The sequence below is a fragment of the Crocodylus porosus genome, unplaced genomic scaffold (genome assembly GCF_001723895.1).
Source record: "Crocodylus porosus isolate Cpor-Errol unplaced genomic scaffold, CroPor_comp1, whole genome shotgun sequence".
NCBI lineage: Eukaryota > Metazoa > Chordata > Crocodylia > Crocodylidae > Crocodylus > Crocodylus porosus.
Window position 1 is genome coordinate 210537671 of NW_017728886.1, and position 21363 is coordinate 210559033.

The 21363-nt window shown below is 42.1% G+C and overlaps 1 protein-coding gene across 2 annotated transcripts in view; it reads right to left on the reverse strand.

The window, feature by feature from the left end:
- PPP1R42 (protein phosphatase 1 regulatory subunit 42) overlaps nucleotides 1-21363 on the reverse strand; it is a 56779-nt gene continuing 35416 nt past the window's right edge. For both annotated transcript variants that reach the window (XM_019548874.1, XM_019548866.1), the window contains exon 9: nucleotides 1-303. In XM_019548874.1, coding sequence (XP_019404419.1) covers nucleotides 219-303 — 85 coding nt within the window. In that variant the 3' untranslated portion in view covers nucleotides 1-218. The remainder of the gene's footprint in view (nucleotides 304-21363) is intronic.

Below are 21363 nucleotides of genomic sequence, written 5' to 3' on the forward strand. Positions count from 1 at the left end.
TGAACCACCAAATTCAAAACCTTTATTTCTGAAGTTGTTACAATACATCCACATTTAACTGGATGACTGATGTGATAATCTAGTAAATTAACATTCCAAGAAAGATGATCTTGTAGAAAATATCATTTAGTGTTTTCTGAATTAAACACTATTTAGATATTACATGGAACATTCATTTCACAGCTATGATGTGTCCCAGTCATCTTTGTAATTTCCGGTTACAGAGACATTTGATGGAGAAGGTGAGGCTCAAATATATCTGTTTTCGGCAGTGAACTTTGAGAATCCTTCAAGATCAGGTGCCTGTTAATAAAACAAAAACACACTGTTAAGCAATCATTCTTTTCCTAATAAAGTAAAATGTAACAGCAGTCACAGCATTTAATATTCACTCTTTTTACTCTAAGTATACCCGCATGTAAATAAACTGATCCCCCTGAAATGTTCTTTAAGTTAAACTTGCTAGTTTGTACACCTGACAATGGTAAACTGTACAAAAGTCAATAAATAAGTTTTTAGAACATCCTTATTTTATTCGGTCTACTTTTAACTAACAATTACCTTCCTTACAACATACAGCTCATGTATCTTGTACATGAAGAAGCAATATGCACTCCAATAACTTGGACCACATTTATAATTTTAATGCTATACTCCTAGATATGTTTATTTTTTCCTATGTGGCATAGGAATGGTGTGGCTTTTATAACTGTATTAGTTCTATGCACTGTTTTTTATCTTTGTATATAACTAAGATATGGTAACAAATTAAAAACAGCTCCAAGGTATACCATTGTATGCAAACCCCCCCCCCAAACAACAAACACTTTCTGCCAAAAAACAGCTGCTGGAAATTGCAGTTTGTATAGTATGAGAGAAATATCGTAAGAACAGTGTCGACTAGTTACCAGGCAAAAGCGAAAGTAAAATCTGCACTTGGTTCACAGGGAGCAGTGGGGAGCAGAACAATGAGCAGACTTGACTCCGTAGCTTCTGCTGCTTCATTACGGGACATGTCTACACAAGACATTTACTGTAGACTAATTAGTTCCGCAACAGGTGTCTTCCATCTACAAGGCTATTAGGCTGGAGTAGTTTTTTACTCTGCAGCAGTACATGTGTGGACACTGACACGGCTAGCTGGGGCACAAGGGTGCTTCAGTATGGGGGCTGCCTGCTGGCTAGCCCTGCACTGGAGCACCCTCATGCTCCAGCCAGCCCCTCCACAGTATGTTGAGCTGGGCTGGAGCAGCCCCAGGCTAGCAGGCTGACCCCTTGGACCCCCTGCCAGCTGGGGCTGCTCTGACCCAGCTAAACATGCTGTGGTCCTGGGCATACATTCAAATGATGCACCCAGCAGTAGTAAATTCTGGAGTTTATTGCTTCACAGTAATTACACATGTAGATATTCCCACTTGTTCTGCCTTTCAAAAACAAGGGATATCTTATATGCAGGAAAGTATTGTTGCTTAATGTAACAGTTGCTTAATGTAAAGTATTGTTGCTTAATGTAGCTTAATGTATTGTTAATGTATTGTAGCTTAATGTACTGCTGCTTAAAGTATTGTTGCTTTAGAAAAAAATAAATGAATGACTGAGATGTTATTATTGATCTAAATCCAACATTTTATGTAAAAAAATGAGAACTGAAATGTACATGTGTTTGCACGTGTGCAAACAGGCATACTTGTGACTTTTTAGTAAAGCTTTTGACGTTGTGTCCAACATTCTCATTAACAAGCTAAGAAAAGACAGGCTGGGTAAAAGTACTGTAAGGTGGATATGCAACTGGTTGGATTATCATTCTTAACAACTGGTTTTCAATGACTCAATGTCCAGTTGAGAGGGGTTCCCAGAGGTCTGTCCTGGGTCCGTTATTGTTTGCAATCTTCATTAATGATTTGGACAACGGGTTTAAGCATATGCTTAGCAAATTTGCTGATGACACTAACTTGGGTGGAGTTATAGGTACTGCAGCACATAGAGCTAGGGTCCAGAATGAGTTGGATAGACTGAAACAGTGGTTCATAACCAACCAGAGAAAATTCAATAAGGACAAGTGCAAAGTCCTGCACTTGGGATAGAATAACTGCATGCACAAGTAAAGACTGGGGGATCAGTGGCTAGACTGCAGTACTGCACTATGTAATCTCTGAATAGCAGTGTCTACTGGCTTGTGCCTGTGTCCCGATTCTCTTTATGTAACCAGTTAAGGGCATCAAGGACAGAGCAGCTGCAACTATTTCTCATTCCTTTGCTAACTCAGAATTAGCTTAAAGAAACTGAAAAAAGAGGGGTAGAAGGCAGGCCACATGATCCACCCAGACAAAATCATCTTAAGGTAAACAATAAGACTTTTTTATCTTTACATATTCACCTATTCCATATGCCTAGCAAGCGGTGTCCCATATAAAAATACGGCAATCTAGTTGCCACTAAATAAACAGTGACTCTCATACCCCCACCCTAAATTTGAAAGCACGGTGGGGAAAAGCTGAACCTGGCTGAAAAACTGGGTGGCATAGCAAAATCACTGCAAGGTAGGCTTGAAATAGATAAGAGCCTATCAAGCTATTCTTGCAGGATGTAATCAAGAATCTAGGCAGTACAAGCTCTCATCTAACTGAGGTTGCACTGGGCTGCCAATCTTTTCTACTCTGGGCAAGATTTTCTGTGCTTGACCTCCTGCTCTCTAATAGGATTCCTTAGACTCTGCCAGTGGCACTTAACAAGTCAACATTCAGGCCATCTGGAAAATGACTTTGGATCTGGCAGGGAAGCTTTTTTCTTCAACACCATCTATCAATACATATTTACAGAGAATGAAAACGGAACATACTAGGTACAGTTATTGTAACTGCACAATTATATTGAGGCAGGGGTCAGCAACATTTTGCAGCAAGGGGCTGGCTACTTTAATGGGGCTTAGCTTGTGAGTGCAGGCCATTTCCAAACATGGTTGTGCTACTAGAGCTGGAACTGCAGGATGTCGCTACTCCTCTCCACACTGCTGTTTCTCTTACTCCCTGCGAGCAGTGGCCCACAGTAGAAACACCACTGAAACGCCCAAGCTCCACAAGCTGGAAACATCATCAGTTGTTGAGCCCTGTGCTAAGGCCTTTTGACTATTTCTGAGTCTTCATTATTTTATTTGTAAAATAGAGAGGCCCCAAATCTAAAGCACTAATGAATTTCCAAACTTGTCAGTGTGAAATGTGTTACATGCATTAGAGAGTGGAGGAAATAAGTCAATGAGTTAATACACCACTTCCCAAAGTGTGGAGCACACCCCTATAGGAGGGCCACAAAAGGTTTTGGGAGGAGGCACGTGAATTATGGCTGCTGGTTCTTCCTGTACACCTCCCTGCTTCAGCTGTTGCAGGCTTCTTCCATTGCTGCCAAGCAGAATCAGTGGCAGTGCAATCCAGTGGCAACCAATTTCCCTTGCCACTGACTCCCCACCAATGACTGATGCTGATTCTACTTATTTGTGGCAGTCTGTGCTGGCTGAATTGAGGGGCAGGGGTGAGAAGGGAGCTCCAGTCTGGGATTTGCCCAGCCTGCATTTGGGGGGGGAAGGGGCAGGTGGATGGGGGTTTCTAAGCCACCCACTGCCCCTCAAGCATAGGCTGGGTAATCCCTAGCCAGAGCTCCCTCCCAGGCCTTCTCCTCCTTCCCATCTTGAAGACAGCACAGGGGTGGAGCTGGGCTGATACAGCCCAGCCCTGCTCAAGCACAGGGACAAACAGAAGTTAATGAAGGTGCTCTGCTTTGGAGCACTTTCATCTGAACCCTTATTAAATAAGGTTAATCTGTTGCTCTATCTAGCACTTTTAAAGTGCTCTGCAGCCATGCACTTCTGTCATGGCACAACTGTAGACTGCTTTCAGGGGGCCAATCATGCTACAAATATCACTTCTGTCAGTGCCCTTACAGAACACTGAGCTAGTAGACTGCATTCAAGTAAGGAAGCCCCAGTTAATGGTAAACTGGGTACATAGCAAAGAGAAGGCAGATTCCCTTAAGAACCAAATATTTCTCAGAATGTCATATCTTACATTACTGATATTTTCCAAGGACTACTGAGAAACTGCTTTGCACTGGTATTCAGAAGTCAATGAAACAATGAAATTTCTTAAAATTTGCAGGCTATAAAAGTTAAATCCTCAGTTAAACCCCAGGGAAGAGAAAAAAAACAGGTTTCTAATGCATTGTTGCTAGATTTTATAACCCCAAAAGAAAATTAGGAAATAAACTTGGTAAGAAACTTATTTTATGTACTTTCTCATACTACTTTCTTTCTGCTGTATTGCTAAATTTGTGCAATGCTAGTAAAATCCATTTAAGTTGTCTATAAACAGTCTCAAAATCATTTAATAAATCACTTAATGAAGGACTAAATTTAGTAGGGTCTCAGTCAGTTAATTGGCCAATAATCAAGTCCTATCCATTCAGTTGCAGTATGAACATTCTATATATTATACTGGAAATAAAGTTGACTTTTAGAGATCAGTTGGGCAGAACAAGCTCAGATGTAAGGTGTTATTAGCTGTCCAACTGTGCATGTCACTCTTGGTAATATATTGTTGACAATTCCACACACCCAAATATCCTACAACAGATTTAAAATCATTAGATAGTCCAAAATACTAAGTTTGAGAAGCTTTTTATTTTCTTCTAGTTTTCAAACAGTATTAGCAGAAAAAAATAATCCAACTTCTCCCCAAAGTACATGAGATTTAAAAGGCAAAATCCACCCTTGAATACACATGCACAAATGTGCCTTTTTCCTGAACTTTTCAGGGGTTCCCCTCCAATTGCAGATCCTCAAGATGGGAGAACTATAAACCAGTTCCTTCCATGTTCCAGCTTCTGTATTATTCTCTGCATCCCATTGGATTCCCACCTGATCCCTACATCCCTATCTTTAAATCCATTTTTTCCTCCCTTATTCTTCATGTACATCTTTCACAGTTGCCATTCCTCACAGTCCCTGTATCCAACAGTGTCTCACCAAGAACCTTGTCAATTGAAAGGCACTCATTTCACCTCTCCAAACTTCAATCTCAAAACAGTGGCAAGGGTCAAATCCTTTATTAAGGCTGGCCTCACTTCTACCAAGAGTAAGGGATGTAGAAATTACAATCATTACTGAATAAGGAAAATTTCAAAATTAGCAACCTGTCATCCAGGTTTCATAGGAGAAGTAAAACAACATAGTCCAAATGTACTAGAGTTGCAATAAAATCATGAGAGTTGTTCTTGAAGACTTATCTGACACCTTGGAGTTCTGGATGTTTATATGTAGAAGCATAATTTAGGAGCACATTCTGCGTACCTGAAGTCTGTCCAGGTGATTATTCAAATCTGTTTATAAGAGGATTTGCATCTCCACAGGCTGCACTTTCATGAGTAGCTTGAGCATTCTGCCGTGTTAGCAGTGGCAGGTTTAGAGGTATAACTAAGATAACCATATCTGTTTGATATTTCATAGGTAAGTATGAAACATTGCCAGCCAGCCCTGATATGAATGTAGGTGAGATCTGGCTGGCAGTGTCACCTCACTGAAAGATGACACGTGGCCTAATATTTTGAAATAAATGTTGTGGTTGTTGCAACATCTGAAGTTTATGCAATTAGCTTGATGTTGAAGAGAACTGTCTGGATAGACTGAAATCTCTCATCTGGAAGGTATGTCTTTTGCTGATGTGGAAGCCTAAGAATTCTCTTATCTGTGATAAGCTGCATGATGCAGTTGTTACAGTTTACTATTAGGATTAATTCTTTTAACAGGTTGTAGATGAAGTTCAGGGATTAAAAAAAGTCTTGATGTGACCTGACTTTTATCATCTACTTGTCCTAATATGGATAAAAGTAACTACTTCCTCTCCTTAAATATGTAGTCACCATAAGTAGGCATTTTGTGAAGATTTTCACCACTGTGGACATATTGAATGGCAGTATCATGCACCGATGAGTGCACCCTTGTGTCTATCATGGGTATTTTCTGTGCATCAGAGATAATCACAATATGGAAATATGTATTATGGAAGTTGGAAGCCACAAACCAATCTTGAACCTATAAGGAAGAGATGATGGAGGTGAAACACAACCTTCCTGACCCTGAAACCTCATCCATATTCCATCGTTTCAGTTTCTCTTGCTTTAGAATAAAGAATCACTGAGAGTGGAAACTATTTCCCTGAAATTCCAAATGTATCTCTTTTAGGGCTCCTTAACGAAACTATGAGGTCACCATTTTAGTTGGGTCTTCAGAGGGATGTGAAAAGGTGATGAGTTGGCCAGGACTAGCACTGAATAGACTAGTCCTGGGAGACAATTTTTAGTACCCACTTTTTAATGGTTACTTGAGTCCCAGCCTGGCAGAACAGGGTAAGTGTACCTGAAGATACTCATTAGACCAAGGCTGTGTTGGACTGCCAAACTGAAAATCTTTTCCATTTTGAGGAAGATTTTCTGTGGTTGTCCTGTTTTATAATAGGATTTCTCAGACTCAGTCAATATCTAGGAAGTCAGGAAAATGATTTTTGATCAAGTGGTGAAATTCTGTTCTGCAAAATTCTCTATTGTTAATACACTTTTACAAACAATGAAAACTGAAAACATATTTGGTAGGGTTATATTGTAACAGCACAGTTACACTTGGACAGGAGTTGATAACATTTTACAGTGGGGGACTGCTTTAATGAAGCTGGAAGAAGTTTAGCAATGGCTAAATTGAGACTCAAATTTTGTCAAGCCTGCTAACTAGAGAGCAATGCAGGCTTCGCAGCCACTATAGAAAACACTTGCTTCCTTTGAGAAAACCTATATTTCTCTATTTGAAGACAGTAGGCTATTGTTGAGAGAAGGCAGGAACGGTGTCTAATCTAAAATTGGTATCTGAAGGGCTTCCTTTGAGAGGCCTGTAGACATACTAGCAGAACTCAAAGTAATATGTACATTTTTCTGAAGAGCGTTAAGACTTCAACTGTTCAATTGCTCAATAAGTTTTTGCTTCAGGAGGTAACTTTTCTATGAAGTGTTCTGCACCTCCTCTGAGATGTATGATGCTTGAAGAGAAGAAGCCCTTCTCACTGTAGCTGCTGTGGCCAAGAAGTGAACTGCAGCATCTCTACTACTACTGTTGCTTGCAGAGATGGTTTTGCCATCAGTTCATAGATTCATAGATGTTAGGGTTGGAAGGGACCTCAATAGTTCATCGAGTTCGACCCACTGCATAGGCAGGAAAGTGTGCTGGGTTCAGATGACCCCAGCCAGATGCCCATTCAACCTCCTCTTGAAGACCTCCAGGGTAGGTGACAGCACCACCTCCCTTGGAAGCCTATTCCAGATTTTGGCCACTCTGTGAAGAAGTTCTTCCTAATGTCCAGTCTAAATCTGCTCTCTGCTAGCTTATGGCCATTATTTGTTGTTACCCCCAGAGGCACCGTGGTGAGTAGAGCCTCACCAATCCCCTTCTGTGCCCCCATGATGAATTTATAGGCAGCCACAAGGTCGCCTCTCAACCTTCTCTTGTGGAGGCTGAAGAGGTCCAGGTGCCCTAGTCTCTCCTCATAGGACTTGGCCTGCAAGCCTTTAATCATATGAGTGGCCTTTCTCTGGACCCTCTCCAGGTTATCCACATCCCTCTTGAAGTGCGGTGCCCAAAACTGCATACAGTATTCCAACTGCGGTCTGACCAGTGCCTGATAGAGGGGAAGTATCACCTCCTTGGTTCTGTTTGTCATGCATCTGTTGATGCATGATAAAGTGCAGTTGGCTTTGCTGATGACTTCATCACACTGACAACTCATGTTCATCTTGGAGTCCACTAGGACTCTGAGAGCCCTTTCTGCTTTCATGCTGCCAAGCAGGTCATTTCCTAGGCAGTAGGTGTGCTGGACATTTTTCCTCCCTAGGTGCAGCACTTTGCATTTCTCCTGGTTAAATCACATTCTATTGTTTTCTGCCCATTTGTCCAACCTGTCCAGGTCTGCCTGTAGTTGTTCCCTGCCTTCTGGTGTGTCCACTTCTCCCCACAGTTTTGTATCATCCGCAAACTTGGACAGAGTACACTTCACTCCCTTGTCCAAGTCACTGATGAAGACATTGAAGAGTATCAGTTCAACAACTGAGCCCTGTGGGACCCCACTGCCCATGTCCTTCCAGGTCGGTACCGACCCGTCCACCACCACTCTCTGGGTACGACCCTCTAGCCAATTTGCCACCCACCGGACTGTGTAATCATCCAAGTCATAGCCTCTTAATTGTGCCTTCAGAGATTATAGAATTTACTTCCTCCCTTGTTCACAAAAAAGACACTTGTACCATGTCAAAAATCATTTTTCATTTTACTGAAAAACAATTGGTAATTTACTATGCATTACTGAAGTGAAGAGTGAGATTTCCTTCCATAGAAGCACAGCTATCTGGTAACTTTGTATCTTTGGGAGTAGCTTTTCCGAACTTTCTCTCTAACTGCAGAGACAGCCTGTGACTTTGACCCTAAAGCCCCCGTGTGGAATGGGTTCTCTCTCCCAACTCTCACTGTACTTAGGCAGACAAGGTTCTTTGGGTAGTGCAGATGTCAGGCAGATGACCTGTCATAAATCCAATGTCTATATTTAGTTCATGATTTTTTGTATCCAGAAGGTTGATGAAGTGAAGTTCATAGGCTTATCTGTGAGAAGTGTTTTGTAAGTTTCCTTTGAGGATCAGGACTGAGAGATTGGAGAGAGAGTGGTTTTCTTGTGAGAAATGTGCCCCCACAGGTAATTGGGTATTCCTGTCTTTGATAGATTTCTGGTGTCCATTCATTCTGGTGCACAGCTGTTGTTTGATCTCTCCTATGTATTTTCCATCAGGGCATTTGGTGCATTGGATGAGATATATAACATTTCTGGAGATGCAGCTGTAAGATGCAGGAATGCTGATGGGTCTGTTGTGGGGTGTAGTGATTGTGGGGATGGTGGAGATGTGTTGGCAGGTTTTGTATTTCTTGTCATGGCATGGTCTGGATTCTTTTGGTGTGTTCTGGGCTTGAGGCAGTTTGCTTCTGATGATGAAGTTAGTGAGGTTTGGTGCTTGTTTGAAGGCTAGGATGGGTGGCTCTGGGAAGATCTCTTTAGAATAGGGTCTCTTTCAAGTATGGGTTGCAATTGTTTGAGGATTTTCCATACGGGTTCAAGGGAGGAGTGATATGTCATAACCAGCGGTGTGCAATTTGTGGGGGGTTTTCTTCTGTACTGCAGCAGTTCTTCACGTGGTATCTGGGTGGCTATTTCAAATGTGCGATCTCTCTGGAGGAATGTCCTTGTTGGGTGAAAGCCTTTTTAAGATTGGTGAGGTGGCAATTCCGGGTGTTCTCTTCAGTGCAAATTCGGTGGTATCTGAGGGCTTGGCTGTATATCACAGCTTCCTTGGTGGATTTATGACACATTATAACCTGCCTGACATCTGACTCCCCAGGTATCTCTCCACTATTCATCCTCCTTCTCTCTCTCCCCCACCTCCCCCTTCACCCGAGCCTGTCTCTCACCCATTGACCCCTCAATCTATATTTTCACTGACTACCTGTCTTATATTCATACAGCCCAGCCTCTGGCTTCTTTACTTTTCATTCTATCCAGGAAGAGCACACACCAACTGCAGAAACTTTCTTAGCTTGGCAAAGGGTTTTTGAACCCGATAGCTTGCTTAATAATTGTTTTCCAACTATTTAAGTTGGTCTAATAAAAGATATTAGATTCACCCAAAGAACCTTGTCTGCTTGTTGAGTGAACACCTTTTTAAGATTAGTGAGGTGGCAATCCTGGGTGTTCTCCTCAGTGCAAATTCGGTGGTATCTGAGGGCTTGGCTGTATATCACAGCTTCCTTGGTGTGTTTAGGGTGATTGCTGGTTCTGTGCAGATATGAATGTGGGTCTGTGGATTTTGTGTATAACATGGTCTGTATTTTACCGTTCTGGATAGTGACCCTCGTGTCTAAAAAGGAGATGTTGGTGCTCGAGTATTCAAGAGACAGTTGGATGGAGGGGTAATGATTGTTGAATTTCTGATGGAACTCAATCAGAGATTGCAGGTTTTCAGTCCAAATGATGATGTCATTGATATATCTTAAGTATAGCAACGGTTTGATGGTGCAGTCCTTCTTCTTCCAGGTGGCTCATAAATAAGGCTGGCATACTGTGGGGCCATTTTGGTGCCCATAGCTGTTCCCATGGTCTGGAGGAAGTGTTGGTTATTAAAAGTGAAATTGTTGTGTGTGAGGTCAGTAATATCTTTGGGTCTGTACTCTGAGTTGTCATCTTGCTCTTATAGGTATGTAAAGCAGGCTTGGATGCCATTCTGGTGTGGGATATTGGTATATAAGATGGTAACATCCATGGTGGCTAGGAGGGTGTTGTTGGGAAGGTGGTCTATGTTTTTAAGTTTCCGTAGAAAATCTGTAATGTCTTGGACAAAACTTGCTCTTTGGGTGACAAGCAGTTTTAGGATTGATTCAATGAATCCTGATATTTCCTGTTAGGGTTCCATGGTTGGATATAATATGTCTGTTTGTGGATTTAGGGAGCATGTAAAAAGCCCCCGGGTTGGGTAGTGGGGGGATCAAGGTCAGTAGTTTTTCTTGTAGTTCTGATGGAAATGATTTGATGATATTTTTGAGTTTCATGGTGAAAAGGGAAGTAGATCTTGTAGTTCTTTGTAGTCGTGGTGTCAGAGAGTTGTCTGTTGCCTTCCTTTATGTAGTCTTCATGATTTAGGATGACTATAGCTCCTCCTTTTATCTGCTGGTTTTATTACTATTTGGTGGTTAGATCTTAGAGATTCTATAGCCTTTCTCTCTGGTAGAGAGAGGTTGCTATGGTGGCATGTGTTGTTGATTATTTCATTGTTCATTCTTTCCATGAAGCAGTCAATATAGTGGTCAAGGTTAGAGTTCTGTCCACTGTTAGGTGTCCAGTCTGATTTTTTGGGGGTTGATTTTTTCCTCAATGTTGTCAGAGGATGAGCTGTTGTTTGAAGAGGATTCATTTTGGTCATGGAAATATTCCTTGAGGCGAAGGCCTTGGAAGAATTCTTTTAGTTCTCCACTATTCTTTAATTCCACAAATCTAAAAAGAATTCTTCCTAGTTCTAAGATTTTTTTCCAACTATTTAAGTTGGTCTAAAAAAAGATATCAGATTCACACAAACAACCTTGTCTGCCTATGTCTTTAGACTAACACGGCGACAACCTAAACCCCTGTCACAGTATTTAGGCATTCATAGGCATTCCTACTACAGAGGGGAGGAATTTATAATAATTTCTCAATATCCATGTTGTAAGCAGTGTGGTATAGCACTTCTTAAAAACCTCTGAAACTATCCAGAGCTGGCTTTGGAGCCAAAAAGTCTGTCTCGTTGGAAGACGATGATCATACAGCTCCTTCAGAGAAGTGGGGAGGTAGTAAACTATAGTTCAGAACTTACTGCTGCTTTTTCCATCACATGCTTTTCATTTCTATGAAAGGTCTTGAACTAAGGTCACAAAAGAATAATCTCTTCAAGACCAGGAGTGCTCAACCCCTGGCCTCAACAATGGTGGAAAGTTTTATAGACAGGGCTGTCTATGTTGGTTAAGTAATGTTGTAAGTAGCTGTGATAGGAGGGGGCTTTTTCTGGTGATATCTTATTTTGTACCAGCTGTTAGACAAGCTTTGGGCACAAACCAGTCTCACTTACCCTTAATCATAGAAAGAAGAACCAGAAGGGACATGTAAGATCATCAAGTCTAGTCCCCTGCCATGGGCAGGAGGTAATTGGGCTCAAACGAGCTCAAAAAGGCATTTGTCTAGCCTCCTCTTAAAGACCACCAGAGATGGCAACTGCACCACTTCTGCTGGAAGTGTGTTCCAGGTTCTAGTTACCTGCACAGAAGTTTTTCCTTATGTCCAGCTGAAACTTTTCTTTGACTAGCTTGAGTCCATTGGTCTGCATCTTCCCAGGAGGGTGGGGTGTGTGCTTTCTGAAAAGTTGTTCTCCTAGATCCTGATGTTCTCCCTTCACATATTAGGTAGCTATCAAGTCACCTCTCAGCCTTCTTTTGCTCAGGCTGAACAAAACCCAGATCCCAAAGTCTCTCTTCATAGGGCCTGTCCCCCAGGCCCTTGATCACATGGGTGGCCCTTATCTCCACCCTTTCAAACTTGTCCACATCATTCTTGAAGTGCAGTGCCAACAACTGGGCACAGTACTCCAGCTATGGCCTCAACAACGCTGAATAGAGTGGGAGAAGCACCTCTCTAGATCTGTTGGCAACACATCTGCTGATGCATGCCAAAGTTCTATTTGCTCTGTTGGCAACTTCATCACACTTGTGGTTCATATTCATCCACTGGGCAACTGACACCCTTAGGTCCCTTTCAGATGCAGTGCCAGCCAGTGGATCACCACCCACAGTATAAATATGGTGAGGGTTCTTCCTACCCAGATGGACTCGGAATTTTCCATGTTGAACCTCATATGGTTTTGTACAGCCCATACCAGCCTGTCCAGGTCTTCATGAATCCTTGACCTGTTCTCTGATGTAGCCGCTTATCCCTACAGCTTGGTATCATCTGCAAACTTAATCACTGCACTTTCACTCCCTCATCCAGGTCATTAATAAAGTTGTTAAAGAGCATGGGCCTGAACACTGACCCCTTGTGTGAGATAGTTCGGTATCCAGTTCTCAGGAGGAGAGAAAAGGAAACAGCTCTGTTTAGGCCTCTTAATTTTCCTTTCCCTTTGAGAATCAAGAAAAGTGTTAGAAACTGGGTATGGTCTGGTGCACCTAGCTGCATTGCCTCACTGGGCAAGTCCTGGAACATCTATTTGTGTTGGTCTGGTTTTTGGCAACTGTTTTCTAACCTAACAGACCAGGTTAGGCTTCTTACTGCCCTTGTGAATCGCATCCCAACTGACAGTTCCAGAAAATACCATTTTGGCTAGTCTTCTGTAGATTTTCTTATTCTTGGAGAGAACTGGCAGACAGAATAAAGGCCAGCCACATGGTTCCTGCTCAGACAAAATAAACATTAGCTATGGCTGAATGTAGGAGAAATGAGCCCGTTACAAGATATATAGGGTTTGAAGTGCAATGACTTTGAATCTACCACTGGAAGCGACTGCCTGTGCAAAGGCCCAAGAAAACATTTTTAAAGAGTAAATTTAAAGGAAACTATTGAAGTGGGCCAAAAACTGAATGAGAATCAAGAACATGTAATTACTTAAAAAAAAAAAAAAAAAAAGAGGAACGTTCCCTGCAAATCAGGTGAAATGACACTATTCAGCAATGGTGAGGCCCCACCTGGAGTACTGTATCCAGTCTTGGGCACTGCATTTCTACAGATGTAAACTTCCAGTACAAAGCAACAAAAATGAACAAAGGTATATGGAGCAGGATTACAAAGAAAGCCTTGTTGAACTGAGAAGAGAAGACTGAAGGCAGATCTGATAACAGACTTCAAATACATGATGAGGGGTTATGAGAAGGACAATTGGTGGTAGACTAGACCCTGTGGCCACAGTAGACAGGACAAGAAGTCTTAAATTGCAACAGGGGATATACAGGATAAGTATTAAGAACTTTCTAACCATGAGGGTCATTAAGCAATGAAACACATTAACTAGGGAGGCTGTAGAATCTCGATTCATAAGGAAGCTTTTAAGAGCTGGTTAGGCAAACACTTGGCTGTGGATTAGACTGGGATGATCTTGCTTTGAGAAAATAGTTGGACTAAATGACCTCCTTGGGTCCCTTTCAGCTCTACTTTTCTACAATTAAGGAAAAAAGGATATTTTCTAAGGAATAAACCTTAACTAGATAGGCAAGGGCAGGTTTATTGAGTTTGCTAAGGGATAATGAAGAAACACTGCTGCCTGCTTCCATCTCTTTGCCCCAGGTAAGGACAGAGAAGGTACAGGTAGGCTTAGTGCACACTATGTAAAGGTACTAATGTTCTACACCCAGGGTCCATTACACACTAAAATATTGACAGATATTTAAAGGACCAGAATTTCCAGGAGCATAAGAGATCAGACATGGACGACGCCATGAGGCCTGCATCAGAGAGGTCAACTTGCGCCTTCGGGAATGTTGTCTCAAGGAGGGCTTTGGCTTCTTGGACCATGACCCATACTTCAAGATGAGAGACATGCTCAGGTGGGATGGGCTTCACCTCTCCCCCAAAGGTAAGCGTGTGTTTTCTTTCAGGTTGGCTGATCTTCTCCAGCAGGCTTTAAACTAGGCCTGCTGGGGGAAGGGAAGGATGAAGTCAGAGGGAGCCTCGGAACACCAAACCAAGTGTTGCCCACAAGAACAGCCCAGCCAAAACTGATGATGAGCAGAAGAAATACCCAGGTAAGAGACCTGGATAGTCCTGGGATTAGGGGGGGCGGTGCATACACCTTCAGGAGGCCTTAAATGCCTATATACTAATGCTTGTAGTATGGGGAACAAGCAGGAAGAACAGCTAATGCCCTCCTGCTACCTAACACAAACCCAGACATAGTGGGGCTCACCGAAATGTGGTGGGATCCAGTGTATGACTGGGAGGTGAACATCAAGGGCTATAGGTTGTACACGAGAGATAGACCAGGGAGGAAAGGTGGGGCATGGTACTCTATGTCAAAGAACAATTCATATCCTCAACGAGCAGCACTGGGTCAGAGGACGGGCAGACTGAAGTGCTCTGGGTCAGAATACAAGGGGGTCGGGGAAAGGGACTTAACGGTGGGGGTCTACTATAAACCACCCAACCAGGGAGAAGAGCTAGACCGGGAATTCTCAGGTCAGCTTGCAGAGGCAGTTAAGTCAAAGGATGTGGTCATCATGGGTGACCTAAACTATCCAGACATTTGCTGGGAAGAACACTCAACCAGGTCTGACTGATCACATAGGTTCCTAGCCATGTTACAGGACCTCCATCTAACCCAGAAGGTGCACAGTCCCACCAGGGGAAATGCCTTGTTAGACCTAGTCCTGGTCATAAGTGATGACCAGGTGAGGGGACTGTGGGTGCTCGATCACCTGGGTGATAGCAATCATCGCCTATTGAAATTCACCATCCAGCACAGGGTGTCAAAGGCTTGCAGCAAGACAGCAGCCCTGGACTTCAGGAGGGCAGATTTCATTGAGCTAAGGAGACTAGTCAGGGAGGCACTGAGTTCCCGGAGGGGTGGGGAGTTGGGAGTCCAAGAAGAGCGGTCATTCCTGAAGGAGATGATTCTCCAAGCCCAAAGGGTGGCAATCCCAACACGGATCAAAGGGGGCAAGAGTGAGCAAAAGCCCCCATGGCTCACCAAAAGCATCCAGAAATGTCTCAAAGCTACACCCAATGGAAGGGAGGGGCCATCACCAGGGCAGACTATACCTCTGTTGCTCGGGATTGTAGGGGGCCTTTTAGGAAGGCTAAGGGGGAGATGGAACTGGGACTAGCAACCTGGATCAAGGATAACAAGAAATCCTTTTGTAAATACATAGGGGGTAAAAAGAAGGTTCCAGGTAATGTGGGGCCTCTGCAGGACATGCTTGGAAATCTGGTGGTCTTACTAGACAACAAAACTAACCTATTTAACAATTTCTTTGCCTCCATTTTTCTGAGCAGGAACTGGGTCATCCCCCCCACGGGATCCCTGATGGTCCCAGGGGAGGCACAGCCAGGCCCAGGGTCAGAAAGGAACTAGTAAGGGAACTTCTGGTAGAACTGGACGTGTTCAAATCAGCAGGTCCTGACAATCTCCACCCCAGAGTGCTGAGGGAATTAGCAGAGGTCATTGAGGGACCCCTGACACAGCTTTATGAGCACTTGTGGTGCTCTGGTGAGGTGCCAGAGGACTAGAAAAGGGTCAATATGGTCCCCATTTGAAAAAAAAGGAGGAAGGAGGACCCAGGAAATTATAGACCTGTTAGTCTTACCTTGGTCTGGGGAAGCTCTTTGAGAAAATTATCCAGGTGCACATCTGCAAGGAGCAAGCAGGGGAGTGTATGCTTAGGGGCAACCAACATAGGTTAATTCAAGGCAGGTCCTGTCAGACCAACCTGGTGGCCTTCTATGACCAGGTCACAAAATCCTTGGATGCAGATGTTGTGGTGGACATAGTCTTTCTGGACTTTAGGAAGGCCTTCAACACTGTCTCTCACCCCATTCTCGTTAGAAAATTAGGAGATTATGGTGTTGATGCCTACACAGTCAGATGGGTCGCCAATTGGCTGGAGGGCCGCACCCAGAGAGTGGTGGTGGATGGGTCATTTTCGACCTGGAGGGATGTGGGCAGTGGCGTCCCCCAGGGCTCGGTCCTCAGGCTCACACTGTTCAACATCTTCATCAGTGACTTGGACGAGGGGGTGAAAAGCACCTTGTTCAAATTCGCAGATGACACTAAGATGTGCGGAGAAGTGGACATGCTAGAAGGGAGGGATAGGGTGCAATTGGATCTGGACAGGTTACAGGGGTGGGCAGATGAGAATAAGATGGGATTCAATACTGACAAGTGCAGGGTACTGAAGCTAGGGAGAAACAACCAGCAGCATACCTACAGGCTGGGGAACTCCCTTCTAGTCAGTGCAGAGGCAGAAAAGGATCTTGGAGTCACTACTGATTCCGAGATGAACATGGGCCGCCAATGTGGGGATACCATCAGAAAGGTTAACCACACCTTGTCATGCATCCACAGATGCATCACGAGGAGGTCCAAGGAGCTGATCCTCCCCCTCTATATGACATTGGTCAGGCTGCAGTTGGAGTACTGCATCCAGTTCTGGGTGCTGCACTTCAGGAGGCATGTGGACAACATGGAGAGGGTCCAGAGGAGGGCCACTTGCATGTTCAGAGGGAAGCAGGGCAGGCCCTATGAGGAGAGGCTATGGGACCTGAACCGAGGAGAGGGGATCTGGTGGCCATCTATAAACTGGCCAAGGGAGGCCAGAAGGCAATGGGAAAGTCCCTGTTCCCCCAAGCACTACTGGGAGTAACAAGGAATAATGGCCATAAGTTGACCGAGAGCAGATTCAGGCTAGATATCAGGACGCACTACTTCACAGTCAGGGCAGCTAGGATCTGGAACCAACTTCCAAGGGAAGTGGTGCTTGCTCCTACCCTGGGGATCTTCAAAAGAAGGCTAGATAGACACCTTGCCGGCATCGTTTGACCCCAGCATTTTTTCCTGCCCATGGCAGGGGGTCAGACTTGATGATCTGCTCAGGTTCCTTCCGACCCTACCAGCTATGAAACTATGACTAATGGATTGATTTCAAGAGAGTAACATTCAGATTTATGATATGTAACAATGGAATTTACCCCACTGTATTCTAATATTACTTATTCTCTTTTTCTTAACCACAAAATGAATTATTTTATTATATTGTATGTAGCTTTGTTAACCCTGAATATTTTAAATCAATATTCTGTATTGTACACATTAATTACAATACTCGAAGTGCCTAGATGCATTTGTTAAAGCAGCAAACTATAATGATTCAGAACTATACAAAATGTTTTAAGCAGGATTTTATAGAAATCCTTTCAGTAAATAATACTGGATTTAAAACAGGGATATACTGGGGACATCTATTTAGCAGTTGGGTATATATTTTTGGTTTTATTTATTGATGGCCCATAGTTACTGACTCAGAGTAGGACTGTCATTTACTCCTCAAGTAGACCATTTGGTTACAAGCAAGTTGCTTATATAGCAAGATACTACTTAACTAAAGGTTTCTGAATTGGACTAAGTGTAGGTTATATTAAAATTGTTCTTAAGATACTGAGATAAGCTTACAAAAGGCTTTGAATATTTTATTATTCAAGTGGCAGAGGCAAATGAATGACTTTCTGTAGTTTTAGTTATACTGATAGTGGCTGGAATATAAGGAATATAGCTTGAAATAGACAATGCATTATAACCATTAATTATAAAGGCTAAAGCCTGATTTGCCCACCTTTACTTACATGATATCAAGTAGCAGCTGCTATAGGTTGTATTTTTCTTTAGATTCTATTCAAGGTGAGCAATGATGTCATAAATTGTAAAATCTGTTTTCAACAGATAGTTCCCTCTAGTAGTAGTGAAAATTCTGTACATGTACAGAAAAGGTTATCCCTAGGATCAGAAGTAAATGCACTTCTCCAATAATTATTTTTGAGAATACTTTAGCAATAAATCCTAAATCTAGAAGTTTCTCAGGTAAGCACCAGAATCCCTAGCCAAAAAAAGACAACTTTTAGCAGTAGTTTTTGGGTTACTAAGTGATGTGAGGGTGTTACATATCAGTCATGGTATGTGACTGTTAATGCTTCCTCAGACTCCCCAGTGATGAAATGGGGGATACTGAGCAGGTAGGCATGCATGTTTAAAATTATGTCATTATAGTTTCCCTTTTAAAAAAAAGTTTAAAAGAAATCTATGAACAGAACAATTAAATTGACTGTTATTCTCTCCAAAACAGCAAGTCATATAAATTGAAGAATCCTTTAGTCATGAAACAATATTTAAAGATTTAAGGAGTGCACTACTGTGCACTACTAGCTTTATGGAAAAAAAGGATGTTATTGATGATTAGCTGGAAAACCTCCTGGGAACTGTTCAAAAGGGAATTTAAACCTCAAGATTGATCATTAGCTAGAAGCAGTAATTAGCTGCTATCCCAAAACAAAACTTCTGGGTTTTTTTGTTCTGCATATTCATGAATCAAGTAATCACATATATACCCTGCGTTCAAAGAAGTGGGCTTCTCAATAGAAAACTCGAAGATGTTTCCTGTATTTTGTTTTATATATTTTCTCAACTTCTGAAAGGGCTTGATTTCTAAAAATAAGTCTTTTCTTGATTTTATATCTGAAGTCTCTCCAAGTGGGTTTTTTGGTGAAATACTGCTGCACAAGTGAACAATGCTAAGCACAATGTGGTATAATTTTTTGGTCTATTAGTAGATTACAGTATATTGATATTCTAAACTCTTCAAGACCATCATTATTATTATTGTTAGTATTAGTATTGCTGCTACTACTATTACTATTATTTAGATTTATATCCCAAGCTACACAGAAAGGCTCAGAAAAGCTATGTAATTCTAATATAAATAATAATCTTAATATAACTTAACTTCCAAAAGAGAGTATAATGTAACATTCTTATAGTGTAACTTTTAAGAGATAAAAAATAAATCATACCTGGGTAAACCTCAAAGTAACAGACAGGTTTGGAGCTGACAGTTATTACAGTAGAGAGAGAGCTCTTTCATTGTTAGGGTTGACAACTTGAATATTAATTTGAAGGATGACCACTGAGTGCTTTAAAGCTGGCATGGTTATATGGATTGCCTTGAAATTTGCTGTACCTCATGACAGGTGTGTAGCACAGGGTTAATGATCCAAATATGGGATTGTTTGATCCCATGATACAGTTCCCATGCACCTAAAAATAACATTAATGAAGCACTCAGATTCTACCAGCTACTTTGCTCTGATCTGGCTCTGCTTGTTCCCAGTTATTTAAAATCAGCCAGTGTACAGCACCCATTTTTCTTCCGGGAAACCAATGCTAAAAATGTATCAAGGTAAAAGTGTAGTTCTCTACAATGGCATATGCTATACATACTTATGCCAAACACTGCATGCTGAGGAGGTTTCACACAGCCTTACTGAATTAATGGGACAGGCTGTGGCCACTTAATCTGAACAACTCATTTTAAATCTGAAGCCTACACTTGGCAGAAATCTGAGAAAGGTCTGTAGGCGTGCTACTATTATCAACATCTGTCAAGGTTTTTTTTTCTGTTTTTTCATTTGGGAAAATATAATCTGAGTAAAGCAGATAATTTAGAAGGAGCTCAAACTATTTGAGAAAATAAAATAAATTATACATGCAAATAACTCCTGTGTGATGCTGGGGATGCAGGGGAATTGGAATGGAAAGGCTGGGAAGTGTAGTGAGTATCAGGCTCTGGTGAAAGAAGGAGGATAAACTGGGATTGGCACTGGGGACTGAAACTACTCAGATCAGGAGAAAGGGTGGGTATTAGATGGAATAGGACAAATTATGTTAATGGAAACATCAGACCCATTTTCCCCTGCATGTGTTGCCCTCCTTATAGGACATTTAAGCCCCTCACCCTAGGAGCTGGAACCTGAGGTGGTGAAACCTGAAAGTAATGAAAATTTAAACCTCTGAAAAAATGAGAAAACAAAGTTAAGGTACACATCACCTCTGTAAGATCATGGTCTAGTGGGGAGGAGACAAGTTTGGAGTGGAGGTAGGCTGGACTGGGTGGATCCAAGTAAGAATGGTTGAGAAGGGGAAGTGCAGGGTCTGGCTAAGTTGGTAGCTGATTATGTAGTTAAGGAGATTTGTGACCCTAAGGAAATCAGACCCACAGTAAAAGGAGGATATCTTTTGCTTTCATAAAATGTTAACCTTATTAAAATTCAAACCTTGAAAACCCAGGAAATAGAGTTAAGATATGCTCATAAAACCTTAATTCCATCCTCTCTAGTAGTGCCCAAATACGGGCATACTTCGGAGATATTGCGGGTTCGGTTCCAGACCACCTCAATAAAGCAAATATCGCAATAAAGTGAGTCACACAAATTGTTTGGTTTCCCAGTGCATATAAAAGTTATGTTTACACTATACTGTAGTCTATTAAGTGTGCAATAGCATTATATCTAAAAAACCCAATGTACATACCTTAATTAAAAAATACTTTATTGCTAAAAATGCTAACCGATGGAAAAATGGCGCCAATAGACTTGCTCGACGCAGGGTTGCCACAAACCTTCAATTTGTAAAAAACGCAATATCTGTGAAGCGCAATAAAGCGAAGCGCAATAAAACAAGGTATGCCTGTATACTCACAACACATGCATACGCTTGCACTCTGCATCTGTCATTAGTACATATAACACAGGAAATTGTTTCATGACTATGGTAGGAGAGAGTAATATTTTCCTTTGGCTAAGCCAAAGGGCCATGTTACATGGCACACTTAGCACAAACACATCTAAAATCCCAGCATCTGCATGTTCAACCTAACACATGCTGAATGATCTTATATTATATTGTATTATAGCAGTTATGCCTTTTTGAGCAAGGAATATTTCCATGTTGAGCTAACATGGAGTATTTCCGTGTTTAGCTAACGTGTGTTGAACTAACATGGAACTGCTGCTTGGAGATAACATGACCAACTACAGTCCTGGGGCTGGGACCCACAAGTGGATTGTGGGTCCCAGCCCAAGAAACATGCAGGAATTGCAAACTGGCTCTGATGCTGAGACTGAAAATCAGCTGATTGTTGTTCCCAGCCTTGGGACTGCACTAGAGTCTTAAACTGGCTTC